At 41.5% G+C, this 27,596-nt stretch overlaps 1 protein-coding gene across 6 annotated transcripts in view; it reads right to left on the bottom strand.

Annotated features, from left to right (window-relative positions):
* Positions 1-998: 998 nt before the first annotated feature.
* Positions 999-27,596, bottom strand: part of MXD4 (MAX dimerization protein 4) — a 39,561-nt gene continuing 12,963 nt past the window's right edge. For 3 of the 6 annotated variants that reach the window (XM_049832280.1, XM_049832291.1, XM_049832301.1), the window contains exons 5-8: positions 18,745-18,911; positions 7,678-7,792; positions 4,458-4,617; positions 999-3,469 (exon numbers count right to left, since the gene is read on the bottom strand). In XM_049832280.1, coding sequence (XP_049688237.1) covers positions 3,321-3,469; positions 4,458-4,617; positions 7,678-7,792; positions 18,745-18,911 — 591 coding nt within the window. In that variant the 3' untranslated portion in view covers positions 999-3,320. Of the gene's footprint in view, positions 3,579-4,457; positions 4,618-7,677; positions 7,793-18,744; positions 18,912-27,596 lie in introns of all 6 variants that reach the window. The other 3 variants (XM_049832318.1, XM_049832329.1, XM_049832310.1) reach the window with 2 other exon arrangements.

Genomic DNA, 27,596 nt, shown 5'->3' with positions numbered 1-27,596 from the left:
GTAATCTTGCCCCTACTCCTTCTTTTCCTGTGTGGTAACTCCAGAGAAAGCAGATTAACTGAGCACTAGTATCTCCTCACCTGACAGAAGCACGGTCACGACACAAACGGCGGAGCTGCCAAGGCGGCGGCAGTATTTAATCTCGCAGCAAGCAGTATGCTTTTTGCAGTCGCGTTGTGCTTACAGATACAGTTGTGCGCGCGCTCACGGATGCATGCACGCATGCACGCTCACGAAGCACACGCAGAAATACCCAGCTTAAAAAAATTAATAAAAGTAGAACACCGTTTGCATCCCAATGTGCTACGGGCACAGGTAGCGCTGTGCTGGCTGCTCGGTAGCAGGTGAATCGCGTCCCTACAGGAATGCCAGAGCCCCCACTGTCACCGCGGGTCGGCGGGGCAGGGCTGGACCGCAGCACTGCTCGGGGGGCAGGCGGCCGCCCAAACCGGCTGCCAAACCCGACACTTGACGCCGTGGTGCCATTGCCTTCAACCGGGCTGATCCTGTCCGAGCTGTGGGAAAGGGGGCTGCGCCTGAAAACAGCACCTTAAAATTGGGCTGCACTTGAGGGAGAATGACACAGGCAGTGTGGTGTCGTTTTTCTTTACCGGCATAATAGCCCCCAGCCGTAATAACTGAAAAAGTAAAAACAAATAAACCCTTTTAATTTCCACTCAAGATTATTCGAGTAATTTTTATTGAAAATATAAGATCTACAAAGCCATGGATACCCAGCGTGGAAGAACTCATTAAGTTAGCACATTCATCTTTAAAAGGAAAATTTCAGGTTGACCTAAGGTACAATAAGGTTCAATTTAAAATCTCATTTTTCCTTCTTTAAGTTTCAAATCTCTTTTCATTCGGAGGTTCTGTGCAAGAGCTGCTTGTCATGAAAGGAAACACTTTACAATTCATGAATGTGTTCATTATATAATAAATGAACAGCAACAATATACTAGCCTTTTTTTTTTTTTTCCTGTTAACAGTCGTGTGTTAAAGTAAACTCTTTTTTTTTTTTTTTCCATGATTTGGAAATTAGTTACATATGCACCAAAGGAGCTAGTAATTTCTGCTGCTTGTCAGCTACACACAATGAGTATATTGCTGTGTGCTTTCCCCAACAATGAGGATTTTAGTAATATGCAAGGTGTATAGAACGTAATACCAAAACCTGCATCACAGAAAAGGTTAATTGTTTTCTTATTCAGCTGCCAGAGTTTATAACCTTAGGCCCCCCCCCAGAGCCAAAGTAGGGGTGGCCGTCCATTAGGTTATGTAAATTAAACATATATGTTTTCCTTGTTGGCAAGTTCCAAGCAGTAAGCGAGAGTGCAAACAAGGATCTGTAAGCTGCCACAAAATGTATTCGTATTTCTACTCCGTGTTGTAAAAGCCAAAGGGAGGACACGTATGTCAGATGTTGAAAGAACAACTGAATCTTTGTTTTTGATCATTATGGTCAGTCTGTCATGAGGTCTTGTATCTGAATGCTAAAAATGGCACCACACTTGGACATCCCATAGCCTTACACAGTACGTTTGTGTTTCCCTAGCCACTGAGCACTGGTCTCACAGAGACCCTGACTTTATAAGCTAACAAAATATAGATTCGGGTGCTGAAGAATCCAAGGGAGGGCTTATACAAAGACAATTAACCCTCGCACCAAAACCTAATTTTATGATTTTACTTAAAGCCACACTGAATCAGTTGTGAGAGGGTGAAGATATAAATACACCTCTCTGCTTCATCCGTAAGAGGGTGGACAACTGACCATTCAAACAGAGGGTCTTGAAACAAAGCTTAGTTGTCCTTTAAACAATGAAAAGGAGAGGCATACATAAATGGTCACCAAGGCACAATATGACAAAGGTGAAGAGTCCCTGAGACTCTGGTCTGGGTCTGTACCATTCCCCTCCCTATACAAGTAAATGAGAACATTTAGGAAAATATAATACAAAATCTCTTACAGGAAATATAGACTACACTTGCTAAAATCACTTCCCTAAAAGTGTTTATAGCTTTTTTCTTTTTTTTTTCTTTTTTTCTTTTTTTTTTTTCTTCTTTTTTTTTTTAAAAGACCTTCTTTAAACAGATAATGCAAAGACTGGTCCATTTTTTTCTTACCCGGCAAGCCAAGCTCTAATGACTTCACTAAGCAGAAGTTGTATTAAAATACACCTTCATAGTATTGCTACAATTTGGGTAAATATGTTCTGAACAGCTTGATGAGTACTAAATAAACTTTGCTGTTTTACAGCATACATTTTAATTTTTTTGCACTTTTTTAAGAATAGAAAATGCAATTATAGTGTGCAAAAGAAAAAAAAATTAATTATCTTCTAGCTGAATACTGTAATTTTAAGCCATGCCTTCCATAAAAAAATGTATTGACATGTGTAAATAGAAGAAAAGAAAAAAAATACAAGCAAACAGAGATTTCATTTCCTTGCAAGGAAAGATTAACTATCACAAACTGGATCACTTGTGTTCTGTATTCTTCAGACAAAGAAATGAAAAAAACAACCCAAAAAACCACTGAAATGCTTCAAATGTCATCCATTCCACGATAACAGGTTAAAATTGCAGTGTTGCTTTCTACTACTCCCATTAACATGGATAGAATGATTTGCTGCTGGTTGGATATTGAATACAAAAAAGCAAAAGAAAGTTGAGATCATCCCACATGAAGTCATTATTAGAGCTGGCTTTTCCCCCATTTTGAAGTACAGTAGTGACTTTTAAATACGACCTTTTCTAAAGATCATCTGAGATTTGAAGATTTATCTGCCTGCTTCACCCAAACAAAGACTGCTGAAAGAATTTACTCTACAGAGCCCGCTACACAGCGTTCAAAATGTTTTGGTTTTTTTTTTCATGAAAAAATACCACAAAAAGTAGTTTTAGGCTTTTGTATCTCTGAATGACTAACACATTGTAGATTCCATTTATTCCTCCATGTTTGAAAATGGTTTCTGCAAAATCAAAATAACTGTCAAACTCCCTTACGCCATGCTTCCAACAGTTTGAATTTAATACTTCTTGAATGGAATGACATTATTTATTTTCTTTAATTTGCAGTATGGCTACATCAAGCTAGCTTTAAGTCACAACTGTACCTAACCACAGTTCTCTGCAGCAAACCCATGATTTACAATATCTAATATTGTGGTTACAGTGCAGGGAACCGTGGGTAAGAAACCTCCATGTCAGAGTACTGTGGTTGGGGTTTCCCGGAAGAGTGGCAGTTGACACCTCTGGAATATTCATATATAAGTGCTTCAGTCAGATGGTCCTGAGTTGAACGGGTAACTCAGGCACTATGAGAGCCTGGCATTCAGTCTGCGGGAATGTGTGTAACCTCCGTCACTCGAACCGCTTTGCAAACTGTAGTGGTCTTCAGCATCACTGGCACTTCCAATACTGTCCATTTCACCTGGAGTAAACTCCATTCCTTCAATGTCTACTTCTAAAGAAAACATAAGAAGGCACATTTTCAGAAAGGCAGCGGTTGTAGCAAGTAATCATGGGCCAGTGTCAACCAACGTTCAGGTGAAACCTGAATCAGACTTCATTTTCTGCAAGTAAAAAAAAAGAACTGGAACAGTAATTCCTGAGGAAAGGATCATCTTGTCCACCTGAGAATTAAAATCCCTTCTGTCTTCATCCACATAAATATACTGCATGACATCAATACCAAATGCTGTCCCAGAACTGTTCCAACCTGTGCATAGACACTGATCTTTAAAAAAAAACAACCCTCAAAGGCCATAATACTGCAGCACCGTTCATGGTAATTCCAACCTATACAGGTGTCGGCTAGTAGCGACCGTGGTGTAGCCATCTGTCCACCGGTAACTGCACCGTGACCGACAACTCATCTCCCATACGCACTGAAAAAGTCAGCCTGTGCAAGTGTTCAGGCACAGAAAAACTTCAAATGAGAAAATAAGAAATGGTGACAGGCAGCTTGAAGAGCTCTGTCTTAAATGAGAACCAAATGTAGAGAACACTTGGTGATCGTTACACAGAAAATATTTTAAAATTTCACAATAAATGATGTGGAATTAATTTATTCACACAAATGAATTAAGACCAATAAGATCTTTTTTTCCAAGAAGAAAATATTATGCCAGCCTTACCAATAATTACACTAAAAATTCAGAACATTAGATGCTAATTGTTTAAAAAACTGGCAAAAACACATGCAGTATAAATAGCTTTAAAAATACACGCAGTATTAATAGCTTAAAAACTGATTAGAAAAAAAAGAATTTTTTTCAAATGATGTAAAAAAGATGCAGTAGTTTTTTCTTCTGCAAATCGCATAATGGAACAGTTTTGTCTGGGTTTTGTTGAAAGCTTGATTTTAGTTCTAAATAATGTTTTCTTGCTTCCCTACTTCCCTTTTCCTTCCTGCTCCTCCAACTCCCTTTGGGAAGCCCTCATTCAATTACCTTGTTCAGAGTCAGTGGATATTGTTGATCCCATACTGTCAGTGCGGATACGCTCCATGCCCTGCACGGATAGCTGCTCCAATCTGCGTTTGAGGTAGCGGTGTTCCCGCTGTAATTGTTCTTTAATATTTAGAGCTTTTCGGTCCTGTTCTTCCAATTTCTTAAACAGAAAGAAAGATAGTAAACGGACAGTTTTTACTCATCTTAAAATATAAGTAAGTTTAGATCTTCTCCTAAACAGTAATTTTAAAGCAATTTAAATATAATAATTAATTTAAAATTAAATTTAAAATCTTAATTTTTTGTTACCATTCTACAGAGGTCAGTACAATTTAAGCAGGCTAGGCCAGAGCTGAATTTGTTTCACAATAAGATGCACGGATATGGAGTTGGAAATCCCTCAGAGACTCTCTTGCCACTAGCAGACGTTCCTCAGCTAAGACCGAATTATTGTTGCCTTGGTTGTGGGGAATATTTAAATCATTTTGGCAGGCAAAACTGGCACCATCTTTGATAACTAGAGCACAGCTCAGGTTTCAGTCAGAACATAATGCCTCTTTAGGTGAAATAAGAGACTTATCACCATAAAGGAACCACTGCAAGCCTCCTGAATGCTACCGCAGGCCATGGAAATTTTGAGCATTTAAAAAGCTTCATTAACAATAAGCAGTATTAATTATATATAGTAGGAGGAATTTACTAACAATTTTCTTTATTCTTGCTTTTTTTTTCCCTTGAACTTCTGCAGAGCAAATAGGATAATTCTGTGATAACCTCCTACAAAATCAGTGGTATTAATCCAAAACTTCTCAGCAAACAGTCTGTGAAAGGATCCTTCCACACATCTACCTAAAATCTCCCCTCTGCTTGAACAAAAGAAGGTATTAGGGTTTGGGAATAAAAATAATACTTCACACCTGGTAAAATGTGCAGCACTGTTGGTTCAAATGCAGTAACAGAGATAATATGTTTTAAGATTTCAACTGAACCCTTTTCCAAATCACTGATAGCCATTTGAAAGAATTGACTGTATAATTAGGGAAGAAAGCGTAACAAGTATGATGGGATCAAAAGCAGGAAGGACACACAAATCAAAACATATTATTTAAAAAAATGATCTAACTGATGAAGTAAATTACAGGTTGTAGCAGTAAAAGCACTGATAAGAAAGGCCAAATTTCTCTGTGAGCTATGTTTACATGACCACTGAGATTTAGGAGATGTGCAGGGAGTGAATACAGCTGCTGACAACTCCTCCCTACCATCTGAATGAACCTATGCTTGGTTTGCTGAGGAGAGCAGGGTGGGACAGGGCACAGCAAACCACAAGCAAAATGATTTCAGAGCTTTTGCTGTTCCAATGCAAGCCTGAAAGCAAAAGTATTTATCTCTGAAAAAATAATTCACACTATTGAATTGGGCAGTTTCCTGGCTGAATGAAATCTAACTTCTGCAGCCTCGTGTTAAGCTCCCTCCCAGGCGATACTCTGTGTAGATAAGCATCATACGTGGATACACAATGTTATAATACGAAAAGGGATTGGTACATCCATGTACACAACAAACCAAAGGTGCCCAATTTCCTGTATTTTGCTGGCTGCAATCCCTAACTCTTTAACAACTATTTTAGGCATGAACTCGGTGATTCATATCCAGGAGACTCAAAACCACCAAATCTTTCAAGGCAGGTTTCAATATATTGGGGGTATGTGTGTGTGTGTGTGTGTGTGTGTGTGAAAAGTTCAAAACTAATGACTGTATTAGAAATGGCAGACAGGCATTGGCATGCTCTGGCAGTGCAGGGGGGAGGTATCTGCCCTGACAAAGGGGAGCAATTAAGTGGCAACCCAGTTAGGGTAGGTTCAGTTAAAATCTTAAAAAGACAGTTAAACTTCAGTTTCAGTTTCCAGAAAATGAGTACTTGGTACCATGCACAATGGACTTGGAAAGAATCTGTTCTTCACTTTTTTTATCAGCAGCTGAAATGGTAACTACATGGCTAATCTCTGACACTTGCCACTTGTAGAAACAGTTTTTCAATTTGTATGCATAAGCCCATGATAAGGGGGCAACCCAAGACAAAAACCACATGCAGTGCCTTTCAGGCATGTTAGCCTGAATTATAAACAAGAGGCCAAAATCTCAAATGGTAAAAACAGGGGTTGCCCAGCTGGAGTAAATGTGCTTGTAAGAGCTGAGGAAGTAGCTCAGTAAACTTATTCACAAGAATGGTTTTGCTTAAATTAATCTTTAATTCTTCATATGAATTACACTGATTTCTGCAACTGCAGTGAATCTTAATGTTGTAAAACAGCAGGCTGTTCTCCAAAATATTCCAAGATTGCTGGCAGTGTTCAACCTCTCCTGACACTTTTCTTGACCTGTTTCCCTATAACACTGAAAAAATGCCAGATGAGTAATTACAGTCCTGGACACAGCAGCAGAAGCCTGTTCTTTAACTTTTACAATTGAATACCTGTTTGTCATATTTCTGCATATAACCCCATTTCCCTGAAACCTACAACAGTGAAAATGAGAGTGAAAGTGACTTTGGAGGGAGGGGGCCTGAAGAATAATTCCCTTTGAATTACCTGTGCAAACATATAACCTGCACTGCTGCTGGATCACAGGTGAGATTTTGGGTTGGTTTTTGTTTTAAACTTGTTACATCCGTGAAACACGCAAGAAGAGCGGCAACTCACAGGAGACTGCATTTCATTTTTGGTTTCTTTTAAATGATTGTCAAATGCTCCAGGATCTGGTCATCAAGATGTGGGATGGGGATAAGGCTTACTAGTAGCTGGAAGCCCTTTGACTCCGTTAGTTTTTTTGATCACAAATGCATCTGGCTTTTTACATTGAAATCAATGCAGTACAATGCTGCGTTGCTCAGTCCTTAAAAAATATATATATTAATCAAAGAACAGCTTTGATGCATACATTTATGCTTGGGGTTTTTTTAAATACAATGTAAACCGTTAGTAACTAAGTAGAAATCACAAAATCACCATTTCATATATCTGAGACTTGCAGGGTAAGCTGCAAAACACAAAACCTTGATACTGTGACTGAAATCCTTGCAACTAATAAAGGCCAATATATCCAGAAGATCGGACATACGGATATGGATTTTGTGTGAAAATTAGTTTCCTCTCTATGGATACACATTCTGGAAGATTCTGCTTTAAAAAAAATAAAAATATGGATGAATTTTTTTTACCTTGATATGCATCTTAGCTCTTTTCAACAGACTTAGAGTGGTGTGTCTGGTGCTGTCCGGCCCGAGAGGCACAAGCTGTTTTAGCTGTTCCAAATATAGCCGGAGTTTAGCCCGCCTGAAATTATTAAAAGTGAAGAGCTTTGTAGTGAAGTTGCACCCGAACAGCATATCCTATATGCAAACACCATCTGTTTGCAGGATCTCTGTGCAGAACTCGATTCAACGGTGGCTTCCTTTCCCCTCCCTTTGGCAAAGTTTCAGACTGAAAGGTCACTTGAAATGCAGTAACACTGCTTGGCACATTCAGATATTAGTTTCATACCTATATTTCAAAGCAGTTTGCTCAGTCTGGGTAGTCCCATCTTAATGAAGGGGGGGCACGCTCAGAGATCTGAGAAATCCAGGCGTGGCTGCACACTGAAACTATGGCTGGCTAAGGAAGAAAAAACTGGGACTTCACTCCAACCCAGTGATTTTTGCAGGCAGAGGTGGAGCTGTGGGAGGGAGCAGATTCCCCTCTCCCCCATTAGCTCTGCCTGATAGGATGGGACACGCTCCTGCTACACAAGGCAAGAGCACCCATGCAGCTCTGCACAGCTCAGAGCTGCTTCCAGCCCTGGTTTATCAATATATTGTAACCAGCAGGTCCTGATGCCGCTTCTCCTGCCACCTACTGACCCACAGTCCCTCCGAGAAGGAGACATTCCTCCTCTCACTGTACAGCCAGGACAACCTTTACTATGAACACACAAGAGAAAATACTTCCAGCCATATTGGGTCCTGCCTTCTCTGCTACTCCTTTGCAAGTATCGCTACTGCTGCTCTCAACAATCTCTCCTGTACTAATGACATTAAATCTATCAGTAAAAAGAGGATAAACAAAGTGGTATTTCTACAGATATTTGGTTTCCAAACTTTGTCTGTCTTTGAGAAAGAAGCTGGCAATACAATAGTCCATGAAACAGTTACTTCAACTATCCAAAACAAGGCAGTGGCAAACCAAAGAACAGTGTGTGAGTGTGTTTCTACAGTTAAATCCAACAGAAAATCTCTCCTGGTTTTAATGCACAATTCTTGAACAGGAATCCATACAGTTTTGCAATGAGACACAAATGGATGCCGCAGCACTGACATGAGCAACATCTCTAATATTTTCCTTTCTGCCAGCCTGTTACAGATAGAACAAAGCGATGACCTGGAGCATGCCGACATCCCGCACAAAGCAGTAATAATAAGTGAAGCGGATCAGAAGTGTGAGATGAATAATCATCTTTTTCAAATCTGTTCGATGCTGCATGAAGGAAACAAACTTTGCAGGAAATTTAATGCTTCTGGTCAAGAATGAACTTTCTTTTGTATGATCAGTTCAGAACCAGAATTCAGCATCAGTGTTTGAAAAGCAGCTGAAGAGGATTTAATATCCACCAAATGACAAATTACACAAGTGTAATTGGAATGATTAGTGTAATGTGAAAACAACCTGAGAATTAATGGGGAAAAAACCCAAAGCAAAATAAAATCTAATTAAAATACAGTACAGTAATGACTACACACTCACACATTTACTTCTGGCTGCCTCTAAATCAGCAATGTATTAGGTAGGAAATCAAAGAGCATTTCTACAAAATTGTTAATCCTTTCTTCAAGGCACTTAGGGAAAAAGGAATATTCGAGAAAATGTGATTCTCAAGAGAAAACTGATGACAGATTTTTTGTTTTCGCCTGGGGTTTGTTTTTAAATACAAGGTTCTAAACTTAACCATCTAAATGATTGTATTTAAACAACAGCAACAAAGTCTAGGGTAAGTATTCAGAAAAGTAGCCTCATCAGATTGCAGAGTGTCCCTGTGGCTGCTAACTTCAACTGGGACATTGATCTTTAAAATAGTGAAATACCAGAATTAGGGACTACTGGTATTTATACAGAAAATCCTAATCAAGTAAATTTTTATTTCTGTGTCTGTAACCTCTAACAACTACCTGGCTGGTTTTGTGTTTTAAATAAAAAAACTTTCTTCAGGGACTAAACTAAAATAATCTTTTGGGTTTTTAAATGGCCTCTAAACACACATGCAATCATCTGCGTCACTCAGCACAACTTGGATGCAACTGTATTTAGACAGCTGAGAAGAAAGTTGGGACTGAAGATAAAGGAGGATATAGCAAGAAAGAGGACAAAGAATAGTATTCAAGTAGTAAATACAAGAGTTAAATACATTGAAATGGAACACTCAATATACTTAGGAGTAATTAAAAGTCTAATAAGGAATATACAGCACTGTTGATCTGAGATCTGCTTAATATTAATCCTGGAAAATGTTAATGAAACCAGACTACATATTCGACGTATCTGCCTTTATTACTATTTGAAGAAAGTCTGTTTACAACTGGGAGAAAGTAAGAATTTAGTGCACTTCCTTACCATTAACTGGTGAGTTAAAGGAAAGATTACCAAGATCCAGAGGGCACAGCTGTGTGTCTTTTTAAAGCACTAATTCTTTTATGTTACGTGCCAAGCAGGTAAAGCAGGACATTACAGAAGTGTCACGAAGAACACAGGACTGAAGCTAAGAAGAGTATTTTAACTGACCAATGAGAAGAATTAAAGAGCTAAATATTAAAAAAAAATGCTTTAAGGCATTCTCAGCACTATCAATTGATAACACTAAATGTAATAAACAGACTTGTTAAAAGACCTGCTCTAACTTCACCTTTTTTTTTTTTTTTAAAGGGACTTTTCCTTTCATTTAATTACTCAGCACCTATGAATCCATTAAAGATTTTAAAGCATAAGCTTTACATAGATCTTTACATAAATGCAGGCATGTTTATATGGCTAATTCATATATTATAACACAACAGCATAATCGATGGCATAGGTTGTGAACATTAAAAAAAAGAAAACCATCCCACCACAATTCCTGTGGTACTGGAGTAAATATCCCCATGTTTTTCATTTTGCGCATCTTAGAAAAAACTGTAAGAATGTAAGAAAACATTTCAGGCATGTTATGTTAACAGATCACACCAGCAGGAACAAGGGACTCAAACTTCACAGCAGATAAGTTGTCGCGTACAGACTCTGCCAGCACTAATTTCTCCCTTTTTCTGCAGGGATCTGACAGCTTTCGCTTTTCCTCAGCTGACTGTGACCGCCGGAGGAGGGAAAGGCACTTACAGAGGTAATCGCAGCCGGAGCTGCCTTGTGTTTTGCAGCTCATGCCTTAAATTCCACCTAGAAAAGAAGCAAAAAAAAAAAAAAAAAAAAAAAAAAAAAACCCCAAAAAAAGGAGCCTGGTCTCAGAGCAACAGAGTAACGATCTATGTGTATGAAATGTGGTTGAAGTTGGGTAGTTATGCTCTGCTCCAGCTTCGACACCCGACTGTTACACCTTCGCCCACTCAAAGCATGATGTCAGGCCAGGACACCAGTGCCTACAGAAGCGGGCACTTTTCTCACCTCATGCGGATGCACAGAAGTATCGCCCTCGTCACTGGTACTGAATTTATCAGGGAAGGTAAGGATCTAAAAAAAAACTATCCAAAATCTGAATCTTCAAGCCTGCAGCTCTCCGTTTTGGGTACAGCCCCACGCATGGAGAGAGGTACATGGGTGACCGGTCTCTGATATACCACATTTTCCTTTGTGCCAGATAATAAAGCGGTTTCAGATGTTCAAGACTTCAGTGTTTCTCCATAAGCGAGCTCACAACATGGTCCTATAATCTGCATTATAGCTCTTCTAATGCGTAATAAACATGAATTACCAAGCCCACAGTCTTGGTCAGTGTTCCACAGCAGTGGCCATGTCCATGAGCAGTTGGGTGGTTCATCATGTTCACGTAAAGGAAAAAGCAACCTGCTGACAACTAATGCAACAGCTACCAGCTGGAATTGCCTTGAACTGGTTTTGAATCCATGTAAGCCATGATTTGCAATATTGGCAGGTATTTCAGAACCGCTAACAAAATGAACCCTGGAGCCCCACAACTTGGAGGGACAAAGCAGCGAAACAGTATTGTTCAGAATGTCCCTGTAGTACAAGGACATCCACCAGAAGTCATTTGAAGACCACTCACTGACTCTAGTCCTCAGAGACTCCAGTTTTCTCCAGTGCTCGGCTATGAAAAGGCAGGAGCAATGCTGGCCAGGGGAGCTATGGTTCACCATTCCTCCACAAAAGGCTGCCATGCAAAAGTAAATTAAGATCTTTCACCCTAACCAATTTTGAAATTGTGTTAAATGAGTCTATTAAATAATGGCCAGTAAGCTTCCCCATACCTATGAAATCCCAGATGCAAATCCATTTTATAACACCAAGAAATGGAATACTAAGATGCAGAGAAAAAAAAAAAAGAAAAAAAAAAGCTTATTGTTCACACGGATAATCTTCATTCCAAGGAAACTGCAACAATTCCAAGATATTCCTACAACTACTTGATGGATAGTTGCAATGGCAACAAAATACTTCTCAGTAAGGCCAAATAATACAACAAGAGGCAATGGCTGTGAATTGGGAGGTTCAGGATGGACATTACAAAACAAATTTTTTACTAGGGCAGTGGTGCACAACCAGAAGGGGTTGCCCAGAAAGGCTGTAGAAGTCCAGTCCTGAGAGGTTTTTCAATATTTACCCAGACAAAGCCACCGACATTCGGAGATCCCTCCAGTCAACATTTCTATGAATGTATAAATCAAAGATTGCTTGTAAAGCTGTAGCATTCAACTCAGAGGATTGTTCCCATTCATTTAACAGCAAAACACCCCCAACTGTGCAACTTAAACCTGTGCCAGTCTGATTGATAGGGTACTGGTAGGTTTGTGGAGTGACCTGACCCACTTGTGGTTTTTCCACAGGGGCTCTCCAGGGCTTTTTCAGGTCCAGCACAGCAGACAGAAATGGCCTGCAGCTAGTCACAGCAGACAGTTGTTCAGGCAGTAGTTGCACAGTTTTATGACAGCAGCAAAGGTGTGTTTCCTAAACCATTCAAGTATACATCTAGAGACTTTATTTGGAGGGCACTGATCTGCACAAAGCCAGCTAGAAAGGCAAAGTGCACATCCAAAACAAGCTGCTCAGTCCTCGGCAGGGCATGCCTTAGCCAGGCCTTGGCAAAATTAAATGGCCATGGACGCTCATGATACAGGGCGACAGTGTCCTGCTCGTGTGAAATGTGTGCTTGTCAATCCTGCCACGCTGGTTGGGCAACCCATGCAGACAAAGCTGCCAACAGCCTTCCATTCATTTACGGTAGGTAGCATGGGGTAGGCATTTCCTTGAAGCTGCACCTGAAGACATAAACAACAGCTCCCGCTGTTGACATCATGCTGCTGACTGCCAGAGACCACCACTTGCAGGAAGTGTCAAAGGGGCCATGCTCATCTGTTTCTCAACAATTGTGAGCAAGAGCATAAAACTCACTAGGGAGAAGTCAAATTCATGACAGTGTTCACCTTGCACATCCTCAAGGTGAACAGCCTTCCCAAATTAGAAGAATGACTCTCTCTCACATGTACGCATTCTCTGTTGACCCAAAGCTGGCTGTAGAAGGGAAGGAGCAACTCTATCAGAAAAGTTTGTCATCCTGTGGGAAGTCCCCGAACAGCTCTGTCTGGTCCACACCCACTCCCTCCTACCAGCAGATTGCCCAGTCAAGACATGGAGCTATCTTGGCCACACTGGGAGGCACCTTAGAGCTGCAGCATCTCCAGCTGATGGGTGGAAAGGATCTGGAAGGCTAGGAAATGGGCAAAAAGCCACTAAATGTCCATGTTCCCATACCGCATGCTCTGAGTTTCCCTTCATGCTGGCTCCAGCAGAACTTGGCTTCAACACCCACAGCCCTCCATACCTCTCACACCATAGTGCATCACCAAAGCACGTATGGGCCCAAAACAATGCTTGCCTCACAAGAAGGCCTTAACTGTGCTTTCTGCAAGATCCTTCAATGCTAAAAATGCTTGTGTGGCTGAACATGTGTCTATATTTCAGATGTCCCAAATTTAGTCTAGTAAACTAGCTCTGTGTACAGGAGGTTGACATACTCTCGAATCAACTGCTAAATATACTTGCTTGGTGATGTTCTGAAAAGAAAAGGACACTATAGATCAAACACTCAAATGACATTGACAATGCAATCATTACAAGCTTCACTAGTGAGAACAACAGATATAACTGAAATAGATGCAAAAATTAAAAATTCATCGTTTCTGTACATTAACCATTTCAGTCCAAAAACCAGACAGCCTCAGACCCTATCACAAGGCAAATCTAGTTCAAATTTAATACAAACAAAACCCCCACTTCCAAGAATATAAACCTATTTGAAATGAATCTAGAAGAAGACATATTATTACAAATTGGACAGAATTACCGAAGCATTTCAGATTCCTTCTCTCATGTTTCACATTTTTTTCCACATTCAAACCTATCCTGGCCATGGTGCTGTGCAATGAAGTTAATACACAAAGGTTTAAATATAGAGCAGTTACTGAATTTTTCATTGTTGCATAATGACTATGTAATCTAGCTTAATAACACACATCAGATAAAGTCAGAGAAGACTCTCTGCACCAAAAATTCACTTCTGGAGTCAAATGTTCTCCAGGTACATAGTGAACCAAAGCAGTCTGGGTTGAGCCCACAACTCTGGGTCAGAGACCCCTCCGGTGAACTAATAGTTTTGTTTTCTCCCTAAAGAAAGGTGATTTTATCTCCCTACCAGGCATGAAATTCAGCATAAAATACAGAAGTGAGCTAACTGCCATTGTAAGACACTCATGTTTTTACAGGAAGAGTCTTCACAGTTTTATTTATGAAATGCAAATACCTGTGTACAGGGAGCACTCAAGTTTTAGAGAGAGTCAGCAAACACAGAAGCTCAGGATCCTTTGTGACATGCACTGGTCAGGATGAACACAGACAGCATCGTTATTCATAAACTTATCATTATCTCAAAGTTTTTAAGAAATGCAGATCAGCAGTGAAAACTTCCCCATTGCAACATCAGGATTCACCCGCCAGGAAGGTAAAATCAGAGAGAGAAACTCTGCCTACCTTCTGACTCCAATATCATCCCTTTCTTACTAGAGCTTGACACAGCAAGTCAAGATCTCTTAAGGGCTTCAGCTCTTTTTATTTTGTGCACAGTCACACTCGAGCAATGACGGAATTTTGCTGCAAATGGCTTTAATGGTACTAAAAATTAAAAGTGTTCATATTATTTTGTATATTCCTGGATATCATGGCCATACATATAATGTAGGTAAACACATAATTACATACCCCACTTGACTTAGTAGCAGTTGCTACTCAAGTATACTTGCCTCACTCCTCCTTAAGCTAACACTTTTCTTAAAGTAAGTGTCAGGAATTATATATTTACAGCTCTACAATACTTTTTATAAGCTACCAACGATGATTTTGTACTAATTAAAACACATTTGTTTACAAAGGCATTTAAAGAGATTATATATAAACTTCCATCTTAAGAAATCATAGAAATTCTATCATATAAAAATGGTTCTAAAGAAACCTATTTATTAATGGTCCAGACAGAATTTAGCATATCTTCAGCAAAACTTTAAATACAATGGAAGATAACAATGCTCCACTGAAGTATAAAATCCTGTCTCTTCCATATTTATCTCAGTCAGAAACACTTTCAATACTTTCTACTCTACAAAGGATACCTCAAATACATTTTTTTTCCAAAAGAGTCTCTAGCTCGTACTTGAGCTGCACAATCTATTTCAACTACGCAACAAATTTGCTTTAGTGAAAAGGAAAGAAAACCTCTTAGTATTAAAGCACTGTACCATAGCAAGGCACCCAGTGTGCTGATTGCTATGAGATGTGTGAAATGCTTGCTCACAGCTGAGTGCCTCAGAGTCAAAACCAGAAAATTCAGTAGCACCCTTACAGCAAACCTCTTGGCTTTTTATTATCCAAGAAAAGATGAGCCAAACAGCAGTGTTCTGCAATAGATGCCTTTTTTCCCCATATTAAGAACAAAATCCTGAAGTTTGTGCTGCAGGTGAAGATTCATCTAAGGTTTGTTCCACATGGCATGTTTTGCCTGTGTCTAATACCTTATAGAGGCCTCTGCAACTAAATTCAGCAGCAAAGCCCAGGAAGGCACTGGGGCAACTAACAGGCAGAAAAAGCTGCGAGTGCTTAATTGCAGTGATTGTTAGTGAATTAAATGCAACAGCCCTACAATCAGTGCAACCGCCTGCTTTATTTACTTCAGTGTTAACTAAGAGTTTCATCCTCTATATGCATTTTCAGTGTGCTGAATATTTTTGTGCATCTGTCTTGCTAAATTGAAACCAGCCAGTCAGCTTTAGCAGCCAGGTAGCTGGTGGTCTTTGGGTACCTCTGAAGTATCCAAACACAAGACATCAACGGCCTATGAAGGCAATGGCTGCAAGTGCATCTTAACCACCACTAGCTTTCAAAGAGTCAGTGCTGCTATGAACTTAGTCATCTGCAAGTTTTCATGTGAATACAGCTCAGAAATGCTGCTGTTCCTAACGCTATGGAAGCCAGAAGAAAACCTCTGCTGCCTGTCATACAGCTTACCATTTCAATGTTTTGTGCATTTTATCACTCTGAAAAATATCTAAGTTCTCTATTTCACTATATATAAATGTACACTGCTGCACTGACTGTGCATTTTACTTACTTTCACTCAGCGCCACTTCAGCCCACTTGCTGAGCCAAGACTGCACACTTTAACTTTGCCTTTTTACCCTCCAAAAGTTGCAGCTTGTTCACGTTTTAGAACATATGCATGAAACCAGAACTTACTCCGACATCCTTCAGCAAACCTAAGTTAAGGGAAGTATCTGCAGTGCCACAAATTACGCGTTTTTGGTTAGCTAAGCCTCTTGGCAGCAGTGTGTAGAAAGCTAGCTGGGACACAAGCTGCGACAGGTGAATACCGGCTGGTCTGCGAGAGGGAGCTGCTAACTCCCAAGAGAGGGGATGCCTGGCAGACCTTGCTGCCCATGTTGCCCTCTTCCCCCCTCTCTCCTTTCCCCATCCCTCCAGTAGCTCCCTGCTGAGTGCAATGACAGCTGCCTGTCCTAAATTATGAGCACTGGGCTACGTCAACATTTCTTCATCTCTCAAAATGCCTACAAGCCAACTTTGATGCTCCTTGCATTCTGGTTCCCACCAGAGGGTGAGCTGTGGTGGCCCATATACTGCCATAAGCCAGGGGCAGAAGCTAAGACGGGCAAATGACAGCAACTCCTGAGGCTCGCTTTGGGCTGGAATGACCCTGTAAAGCAACCTGGACAACAGCAGTGTGAGAGACCTGACTGGAGCCTCAGCAGCTGGTGGCTGGCCAGACTGCCCAAGTGCTGTCCCTTCAGGGGCACATCTGACAGCAGAAGCAGACAGACAGACTGATTAGGGCGCCAGAGTCACATCTGACTTTGTGCCAGCAGAAGAAATAAAAGCCCTGTGGCACAGTTAGTGCCTGTTGCTGTGTTGTTCCTCGACCTTCTTCCACTCAATTTCCCCTCCTGCCTCAGAGAGTGAGCACGAGCTGTCAAGAGGCGTGCGAGGTGTGACACAGGCCTCTCCCCACCAGTGCCACCCCACCGCATGCTCATCCACGTGCCTAAACTGCCTGCAGACCAACCCAGCAAGACGACAAAACCAAATACAGTGGTTGGTTTCCAACCACTCCTTTTCCTTCATGAGCTTGTGGCAGGCACTCAGAGGAGCACTTGTGCAAGGCAAGGCACAGGCAGGACCACAATGAGCAAGGACTCCGGGGCAGGTGGGACACCAGCAGCTCTGACTGGTATTTGTTTTAACTGCTGGGGAACCATAGCTTCAGGGTCCACAGTATTAAGAGCTACAGGATTGTCATCTGACCACCCTCATCTCCTCTCCTTGTTTTTTTCCAGGCTCCTCCCTGCAGCCAGGCTTGATCTCACAGCTTTTCCCAGGCTTCAGCCATCCCACTGTCTTAAGCTGCTCTTATTTGAAGAGCAGCTGTCAAAGGTTTAACAGCCCTTCATTGTCTCAGGTCTCAGCGGTAAGTAACAGCAACATGCAGAAATTTGAGACGTGCTTCACAGGAAATGTCAATAGGAATTTACAAGCTATACAGGGATTCCCAAAACCATCACAAGCTGGATACTACTTGTCTTTCCTGGATAGTAATCATCTCAAATTTAAATGTATAGGATTTTCCATCCTTTGACCAGAGGCAATAAAATCTCTGACTTTGCAAGAATCTAAGGCAACAGAAATCAAACATTATGGAAACAGCTGAAATCCCCTGCAGTATGTTTTTGCCCTTGCATGGCTTTCTTTTCCTCTGCAAAAAAAAAAAAAGGAGATTCCATTGTGTGTTTTAGCATTTCATCCTTCAGGTTGTGCTTATCTATGAGGAGCAGTTTTCTATATCTTAAACCTTCAAAGTCAGACAAATACAGTTCTTACACCTATAGAAAAGGAATTTCTGTTTCAAGTGTCTTCTATTTTTAGCCCTGTTATCTACTGATTGCCTTTTAACATATACCTCTCAAATGATTTTAAGCAATAGCAAGAGAGGTATCACCTAGTACCACAAGCTCAGCATCACACAGTACCTACCTAATACAGGCAGATGAACAACAGTGTCTTGTGGGGAAATACACGAGTGATGGAAATACCATTGAACACACTTGAAAACAGAGTCCACAAAAAAATAATCAGCCATGCTTTTAACAAACTTATTTGATACTTCATTCATCCAGCCTTCTACCCATTTGCTTCACACATTAAAACGCACACATTGCAACTTAGTAGTCCTCCTAAATTAGACCTCTCAAACCCATCTGTCTTACTGGCACTCAAGTTTCTTAGATTACACTGCAGCGAGACTTAAGATTTTGTCTGTTACCTCTGAATAGTGTCAGACCCAATTAGATAAGGGAAGTGCCATTGCAAGATCATGCTATTCCAGTATCAAGCAGTTTTAATTCCCACCTGAAGTTACACTGGGGTACACAAGTACTTACACATGCTCCCCACTGAAACCCCAAGAGTCAATTAGGACTCACCACCATTTACATGAGTGCAGTAATGCTTTGGTCCTTGCTAGCAGTGGAACACCGCAAAGCGAATTTGCACAGCAAATCCAAACCCACGGCATCGGTCTGCAGTTCTGCAGCAGGTGTGTTTTCATTCGCCACCTTTCATGGTACTCTTGCAAGTAATTTGTTGAGGACTCTAGAGCACAGGTCAAAGAGAACTGCATTTATTTAAACAAGGAAAAGCTGCATAACAACAACAGGTTTGCACTGGGTTTACACACAGAGGTGAACAGGATGATAATTTTCCACAAATTAACCATTCACCAAAAGGTGGTTGAAGAGGATGCAGTCAGTCTCCCCCACAAGTGGCTCCCAGGAGCGTGTACGTCCCTCTCAAGCGGCGCTTAAGGCACAAGGTGCAGTGTGTCTCTGCGCACACAAGCTACACGTTTATCAACTGACAACACCCCAAAGCAAGTCACTGCTTACAAATCAGCTCATGGCTTGAAACCGGCTTTAATTATCAGACTGTTTCCCCACATCAAAATGCTAAGCAAGAACATCGTGTCTCAGGACAGCTGCCAACAGGAAGGATCTTGAAAAAAAAAAAAAAAAAAGTGGGGGGAGACTACAACGCTTAGAGAAGCCTAGAGAAGTTGAGCTGTAGCACAGCACTAAGTGAAGAGAGCACACTACGAGGCCTAGTGAGCTGCTTCTGCCTAATTTTAAACCTCCCTATAGACCTAGTTATTTTATACATAGTCAAATGAGGGGAGAAATGTGTTCAAGTTTTGGGGGTTTTTTTACACCACTGTATGATGCCAAATTAAAGGAGAGGCAAGTCAAGCTGAATTATTTTAGCTAAATTAGAAACATGCATTCCCGTCACACACTGAGCGCGAGGCCTTGGGGTGGCAGACAGACGGAATTAAGCAGCCTTTTCCCGCATCAAGTTAAATGAAGAGTATGAGGCACTAATATCTGCAATACTGGATACCTGTGACTGTGGTTTTATTGTCTATTGTACCTCTATATCCAAATGCCAAGAAAATACCAAGCGTCCAATTTAACTAGCCTGACAAATGCTGTAGGGACCCATGTGCACGAGGTACCAAAAGAAACAATAGCAATTCACGCCACAGTTCTGTACCTAATCAGAGTTAAGGCAACTGTATCTCCCGTTCAGCACCTAAACAATCACTTTCTCATTCTCAAAGGTAGGAAGTTTTAAGCTCTGACTGTGAAATTAAGTATCAGAATGGGATGTTCAGTGCTATGTCTTACTTCCATTTTCGCTTTTGCTAATACTTCCTTAGCTTCGTGGCCATCTCAGAGGGAGCTAATGGTGGCAGCTTGAGCATGCACGAATGAAGTTAATTGGCTTTTGGGGGAAAGGAGGTGGTGGGTGTTGCTGTCTTTTACTGCTGTAGATACTGGAGATGTCCTCCAACGAGACAGCTGGGGTGCCCTGGGATGACACCAGGGTGCCTGTTCCAGCCAAACAAAGGCTGGTTCAGACCCCAAGTGAGAACACCAAAGGAAGAGAAGAAAAGACATCACCCTGAAGTAATTAAGAATATACGTCCCCAAACGTCTTGCTGTACGTCTCCAACCCCATCATTGAAACCCTGTAATTAAAGGTGGATAGAAAAGACAGAGTGAGGTGTATATATAAACAAATTTAGGGGAAGGATTAAATGCACTGACTGTAATTAAAGATGGTCTCTTCCAAGGCTACAATGGGTACTCTTACTTTCATATAAATTAAAAGCTGAGCAACACTTATGTAATATTTCCCTCCCCAAACAGTGACAAAATCTGGCATCATGGGACAGTGGAGAGCTGCAGATATCTGACAGTCCTGCCTCAAAGTTTAGATTTAGCCTGCCACAGCACAGATAGTGCCTTGTTTATAATTTAATTTCCGTCCTATTTCCCTTTCCATTGAACAGTACAAAGCTGGCTGTCTCTGTGCCAGATGGTGCAGTCGAGCAGAATCTGAAAATGATCCATTTTGGGATGATAAGGTATGGAACAGCTTTTCAAACCTCTTCCCCCCTTTCCTCCTTCTTTCTTCCCCACAAAACCCAGCCCAGATTTCTTAAGTGCAGTGTCCTGAGGTTATCTGGCAATGGAAGGAAGAGCCAGAAGTTTGGACCCACTTGCCATGTGAGTATGTAAAGTCAGGCAGTGGGAACCAAGACACCTGACAGTCTATTTCAAATACCTGTTAGCATGTAGACCCAATAACTGCTTCTAGCCAAACACACACAACAAGCTCCCAAATTTCCCTAGCAGAAATTATTTGCTCCACCCATGCTGTTCATTTCAGCAGTCAACACAACAGCACTTACCCATCGGATTAAGTCAGCTTTCTTGGGAGAATTATAGGGTTTGCTGCCTTTATGTTTTGTAAATACCAGCTAATGTGGTATGTAACACACAGAGTGTCTGCGCAGCCAGTATTTGCAAACACTGATGGTACTCCTAACTTCAATAGGAGCTGCTGAGTTGTGGCAGCAATTACATGCCAGGCAGGCCCCTTATTTAGCACCTTGTATCTTCACTTAGTTACCTAAATTGAAACATCAATGAAAGAAAAGCAGATAAATTTGTTAGGCATTAATGCCAAGGTGGCAGTTTGGAGGAGAGGACTCACGAGTAGTTCTCCAACCTTTAGAGATGTTTTACCATGTTCACATGTAGTCGTTGACTGTTCTCTGAATCTTCTGCTTTTTTACTATAAGGTAGTATCTGATACAGGCTTTCTTAATGTAGGGCATGTAGCCTGCAACTAGAGTTACTAGTTTTCAAGTTAGAAGCATTGCAACAGATGACCTCGTATAAATAACATCCAAGCCCACACCTCTTCTGTGTCGGCTATGCCAATCTCCACGGACTACACAATTAGTTATACTATCCCTTCCAACCCAAACTATTTTATGATTCTATGATAATTTGTGTAGAAAAAAAATTGCCTAACATAAACTAGAATTAAACAATAATATTAGCCACTTGACATCCTTTGACAAGTCCTGTCACTGCTCTATTCTAGCAAGATGTGTACATAGCTCAGTATATGTGTTTCAGTTTCCATCTCAAAACACAGCACTCTATGAAGTCCCAAAACAACTCTCTCCTTCCAAAAATGCCCGGGGGGGGGGGGGGGGGGGGGGGCACAGCGAGCAGGGCGGCAAGGGATATCTTATCCATTCTTGTGAATTGCACAGTTCTGTAGGACAAGAAAAGTCCATCTTAACTGGATCACATACATGGAGTTTTTGTTTGGGTTTATTTTGGTTTGGGTCTGGGTTTTGGAGGGGGGGGTTGTTTGTTTGTTTGTTTCAAAAAAGGCCCAAATTAAATTGCTGTGAAGGAACAGCATTATGGTTTTCACATTTATGATCTGCTGGCTAAATGTTCATGCTCAGTACAGTTTCTGGAACCTTAACTGCATCCTCTCTAGCTGCCCGGATTGTGATGTGGGGTTCAGCTTGCAGGCAGGGATGCACAGCTCCTACTAATATCCCAAGTGGGGCGCAGAATCGGGCCCACAGCCTGCCACATGCTAAACTACCCTGTATACCGAGGGGAAAAAAACCAGATTAAAAATTACTTGACCTGCAAAGGAATTCTCTGTAGTAAATCTAAGTACAAGTGTCCGCTGACAGAGACCACGAGGGGAAAGCAGCATGAGATCTAACAGGAAAGTACACATTGTTCCATCGAGAGAGAGACATTTTGAATTTGGGACCAGGCCACAGTATATCCAATACTCAAACGGGGTAAGCAGCCCATGGAAAGGAGCACCGAAAATAAAGCTAGAGATGCCAATACAGCATGGAGGCAGGGAGAGGAAGACACAGGACAATCAACCCACAGAATATAGCCACCTCCTCCAGCCTAGGTTGATCCCTTAGTGTCTACTCCAACCAGGGACACTGGATCATGGAAATTTTGTGCTCGTGACATACTTGGGAGAAAATAATCCAGCCTCCTGCAGATTTGGTGTGAATCCTGAGTGCAGAGCCAACCTTGCCTTGAACAGCTGGAGCCACACTGCTGGCTTTCAGGTGCATTTGCCACCTCTTCAAACCATGGCAGGTACCACTTCTATACACCCAGTTTTCATCTGTGGGCTTCCACAGACTTGACTGGTTTGGATTCAGCCAAGGATTCCCATGGCGTTACGTACGACTCGTTTCAGAGGCCAGCTTCTTAAAGCCCATTAGCTGCCTAAATACCTTTAAAAAAAAAAAAAAAATCAAGTTCCAGCTCACTTGCCCAGATGTAGCTAAGCAAGCTTAAAAAGAAAACTTTTTTTTTTTTTAAATACCTAATTCAACAAATCTTTTTCTCCTCCAATCAAGAGATCAGTCACCACCAGGCATCTCTTTCCCTATTTGCAGGGAATCAGCACCTAACTGTTGTCTGTACAGTCCTGAAAGTACCTGGAAGTCTGGCCCATCTATTTCCATTTTGTACAAGACCAGCCCACTCTTTCTACCACAGGGGATAACAATTGGCCAGGTCAATTAGCAGATGCTGAGAACATAAACCACCTTTCACATAGTCCATTAGAGGCCAACACATAACGGAGTTATGTTTGGAGAGAGGGATGAACAAATTCAACTGGAAAAAATGCATGCACTTGGTTTCTCGCCCATCTGCTTTCTGCTGGCTGTTTGGCTGGCCAGGAAGCACACGGCTTTCTGGAGCCCAGACCCAAGACTGCACTTAGGCTCCGCAGTTCAAAGCCAACTTCAGCAGGAAAAAGGACATTACAATTTAGTCAAGACTGTATTTTAGTCCATTTTTCATTGCTGAGTAAAAGCTCTGTCCAGAGCATGAGGATGTGTACATCTCTGACACCTGGAATATAACTTCCTGAGCAGATTAACTTCCAAGCTTCATCTGCTTAATATACCTCTCCTTTCCAAACCAGCAGTCTAGGTGGGAAGATGCTGTTGTTGGGAGTGCATAATCGGGTGAGCTGCTGTGGGCACTGAAAAGACAGCAGTTCAGTGCATGGGCATTACAGTAGCTATTGCAGCATGTAGTACAGGACAAGCCACAGGTCTGGACATTTGCGGACTGCCAAAAGGTGGGGAAAAAGTAAGGAAAGAACAGCATTTCAGCACTAATCTTTAAACCTTCTAATTTCTTTAATTCCATGGATTCATCAGACTCAGAAACATGGGACATTTCAACAAAAGCACAGGATTAAATTTTCAGTTCTGTGGGTCCAGTTCTTTATAGACTTTGCTAAACAAGCTCCACAAAAAAACTTATTACAGCAATTTAAGACACAAATACCACCATATACTTTCCTCCTCTGTTGGAAAACTCAGGTTAAATTACAGGTAAAAGGGGGTTGGAGCTGAGACTCAGCCTTGCACTGGCTGAGGCAACACCATTCACCTGACCACCACAGCGAGCATCCTCAGGGAGGCAGTCATAGCTGGGGGGGAGCAGATGCCTAAATGATGGTGGCTGTCAGCTCACAAAAAGCAAGTCAGACTCTTAAGACATTACCTTGCTTAAGCAGTGCAAAGGTATGTTTATTGCAATTCACTTGAATTGCAATAAACCACTTCACACCAACCAGATGGTGTAAAAAGTTCCTTAGTTGACGAGAAAACCAGAAGAAAGGAGGTTAAATTCTGCTAGTAAGACGACGTGGTTCCCACCACTAATGTAGCAGCCATATTATCTGGATGGTTTATGTACAATCTGGACACATCCTAGAAATGGCAGCAGTTTTTATAGACCCATTATAACAATGAGATCTGTACCAGGTCAGTAAGACCCATCCAGCGCAGCACTCTCCAGACATAGTGGCCAAAACTGGATGCTTAAGAGAAATATTAAACTGCCAAAGAAGTGAACTGTACTGCTCTGTACTGTAAATTAATACTGTCACTCAAAGAAGCCATCCCACCCCTCTCCCTGTGCTGGCACTAGGGTGTGCCTGTGACAGTGAGCTGGGTCAGGAAAATGAACTGGCTTGAAGAAGCAAGCTTCTCCCCTCCCTCCTGTGCCAGCAGGAAGCAAGACCAGCAGGAGCAGCACACAACCGTGCTGGGTTAAAGTCCTGATGGAAGCACAGCAGCAAGACACGTACTGGGGGATCTTTCCCTGGAAGTACTTTACCTCCAGCACCAGTTAGGGGGTTTCCTCAGCTAGTGGCGGCACTGTAGCCATTCAATGTGATGGATCAATGCAGTTTTATCTTTATGCTGCATAACAGCACTAACTGCAATGGTAATGTGCAATTTTGAAAAGGCAGCCCATAATAAAAATAAACATTAAGCACTGTTTTGGTACGCTATTATTTCAATGACCTTTCAGTTCTGTTTCAAAACTTCCAAGTTTATCAGCAACTGGCAATTACATGCTTTCCATTAACCCTGCAGTTTAGTAACATGAAGAACCACAGAGAGAATTTCAAGACATCCATCTGTGCACTCTCTCAGCTTATAGAAACTTTAAACTCCAAGTAACACTGGTGGGTGAAATTAATGTACTAATGAATGTAACTGTGCTCCTGGCATCTGCACTTCCTTCATAAGAAAACTGACTATCTATTAGAACTTAACTTCAGAGGCACCTACTCTATTTATTTTCACAGCTAATGTTGTATGTCATAATGCTCCCATCAAAATATATATTTTTCATCAAAACCTACATTTATGTACAGATATTTACTTCATACACATTATGATGCAATATAACAACCTTTTTCTGGCAAGATTTTAGGTTTAAGGACTACACAAAGCATTACCCAAATATCAGGACAGAATTACCTTCTACATGCATGGGAACACTTTCAGTCTCCCCCTGATCAGTGCTGTAAACAATACATACATTAGACTCATTTGGGAAGAAGGAAAGGTTTGTTCCTCTAAAAGGTTTTGCAAGTCACTGTGTCTCATGTATTCCCCATCCTGTTCTTGCACTTCTAAAAATTCAGGGCTGTCCCACTCAACTGATCCAGGCCACCTCCACAGCAGTCTCAACTTGCTGCAATACAACCTAGTGAGCCCTGAACAAGAGAGGACTGTTCCCTGTCCCACCTGATACCCAGTGATTGAGCTAAACACTTGTGCACTTCTCCTTCTTGGAGCAACTTCCATAGCAAAGCAGGAAAATGCCCCTAGAGCCCACCTCTCCCAACAGCAATGCTTGTTTTTTACATCCACCCAGCTCGGCTCACCAGCTTTTGTCAAACCTACGCCTGGGGACCTGGGACGGGAGCCGTTGATTCCTCCAAGCAGGAGAGCAATTGCAAGTCAGATGCTGCAGTGCTGAGCACTGCCATGCTCAAGATCACCAGTCCATCCTGCCCAAAGACATTAATCGGCTCCCTCTTCTAATTACACTCCCACTGCTTGCCAGCAGTTTACTACTTTGTGCAATGTAGGCAGGACAACTTTTACCACTGCTGATCTGCCCCTTCCCTCTTCTTGATTTAAAAAAAACCAGGAAAACCCCACAAAGAATAATACAAACAGTTTGACGGAGGCAGGAGATAACCGTCCATGTAGATCAAGCTGTACCATGGTCACCCAGCCAAGGCACTTTTTCAGCTCACACAGTGCCAGTTTGGGGACAGCAGCATGTGGCTTGCTGATTTTGAGGCACACTTTTATTAATTTCCTCACTAATGCTTAAAAGCTGTTCTTTAAAATCATTCAGTTTCACAGGCTATTTTCAAAGACTTTGCCATAGAAAGGACAAGATCTTGAACTCCTCCTACAGCAGAGCTCCTCATGGCCAGGCAGGAGTGAAATGACTTTGTTACCAAAGGAGCCCTGATGAGTTGGTCCCAGCATCCCTCGTCAGGGCTCCATTTGCTTCTGACAAGAAAGGATGGACCACAGCAGGGAGGTGTCACTCCCTCCCCCAGTCCTGCGCAAGCTGGGGGGGACAAGTCCACACATGAATAGCAGAGGGCAGATGACTCACCGCCTTCACAGAGCAGTGTGAAGATCTCAGTACAATCCTCAAGCCAATATAGCTTGTTTTTTACATTGTAATGCAGAACTAGTATAAATTGATGCAAATAAATGAGATTATGCGTGTCTTTTTAAGAAGCTTGAGTCTCTCATGGATTCTTGGTGGTTTTTTTACACTATGAAAGCTGAATTCCTCTCTACAGCTGTCAGGTTAGGTTGATTTAAAGACTGCCTTGCAAAAAGTCTTGATTACCAATGTACTTGCTATTTACATTGCTCTGTGAAAGCCTACTGATATGATGCTCTGGCTGGACACAGTAATAAAAAATAATATACATGAATATATATGTATATATTTGTCATTAGGAACTAGTTATATCTGAGTACCATTCTGATTGACCTGTCTGTAATTATTCAAATATCTTCTAGAACCATATTTGTCCTTAGGATAGAAGATTTCCTGCCTTCCTACTTTTTATTTAGGGGGTTTCCTGTTTCATGGCTCTGAGATGCAAACCTTAATCACACAGGACCAAAACAGGACTGCCGTTAGAGGGATGAGTCCTTACAGAGTTTCACTATAATGAACAAACACTGAAGTTCTGAGCAGTGTATTCCAGGGAGACTTAAAGCTGAGAAAAAGCAGTTTTATGTATGAATTGTTGACAAACACTTTACCATAATTATAGTCTGTATTCTATCATATAACGAGACTTCTTGTTGGAACTATGTCTCTGCTTCCATTTGTCTTTCTCTGAGCATCCCCTCAAGAGTATAGAGAAAAGAGACCCAGCGGTAGAAAATGCAAATTAAAGTAGTGGTGCCAAACGGCTGAGTCCGCACACACAGAGACATCAACCACTGCCATTCCCGCTGACATCAAAACCAGAGATAAAACCTCTTATGTGCAACACCAATGCA

The sequence above is a fragment of the Accipiter gentilis genome, chromosome 3, assembly GCF_929443795.1.
Source record: "Accipiter gentilis chromosome 3, bAccGen1.1, whole genome shotgun sequence".
Lineage (NCBI taxonomy): Eukaryota > Metazoa > Chordata > Aves > Accipitriformes > Accipitridae > Astur > Astur gentilis.
Note: the sequence above shows the minus strand (reverse complement) of the source record. Positions and strands in the feature narration are given on the sequence as shown.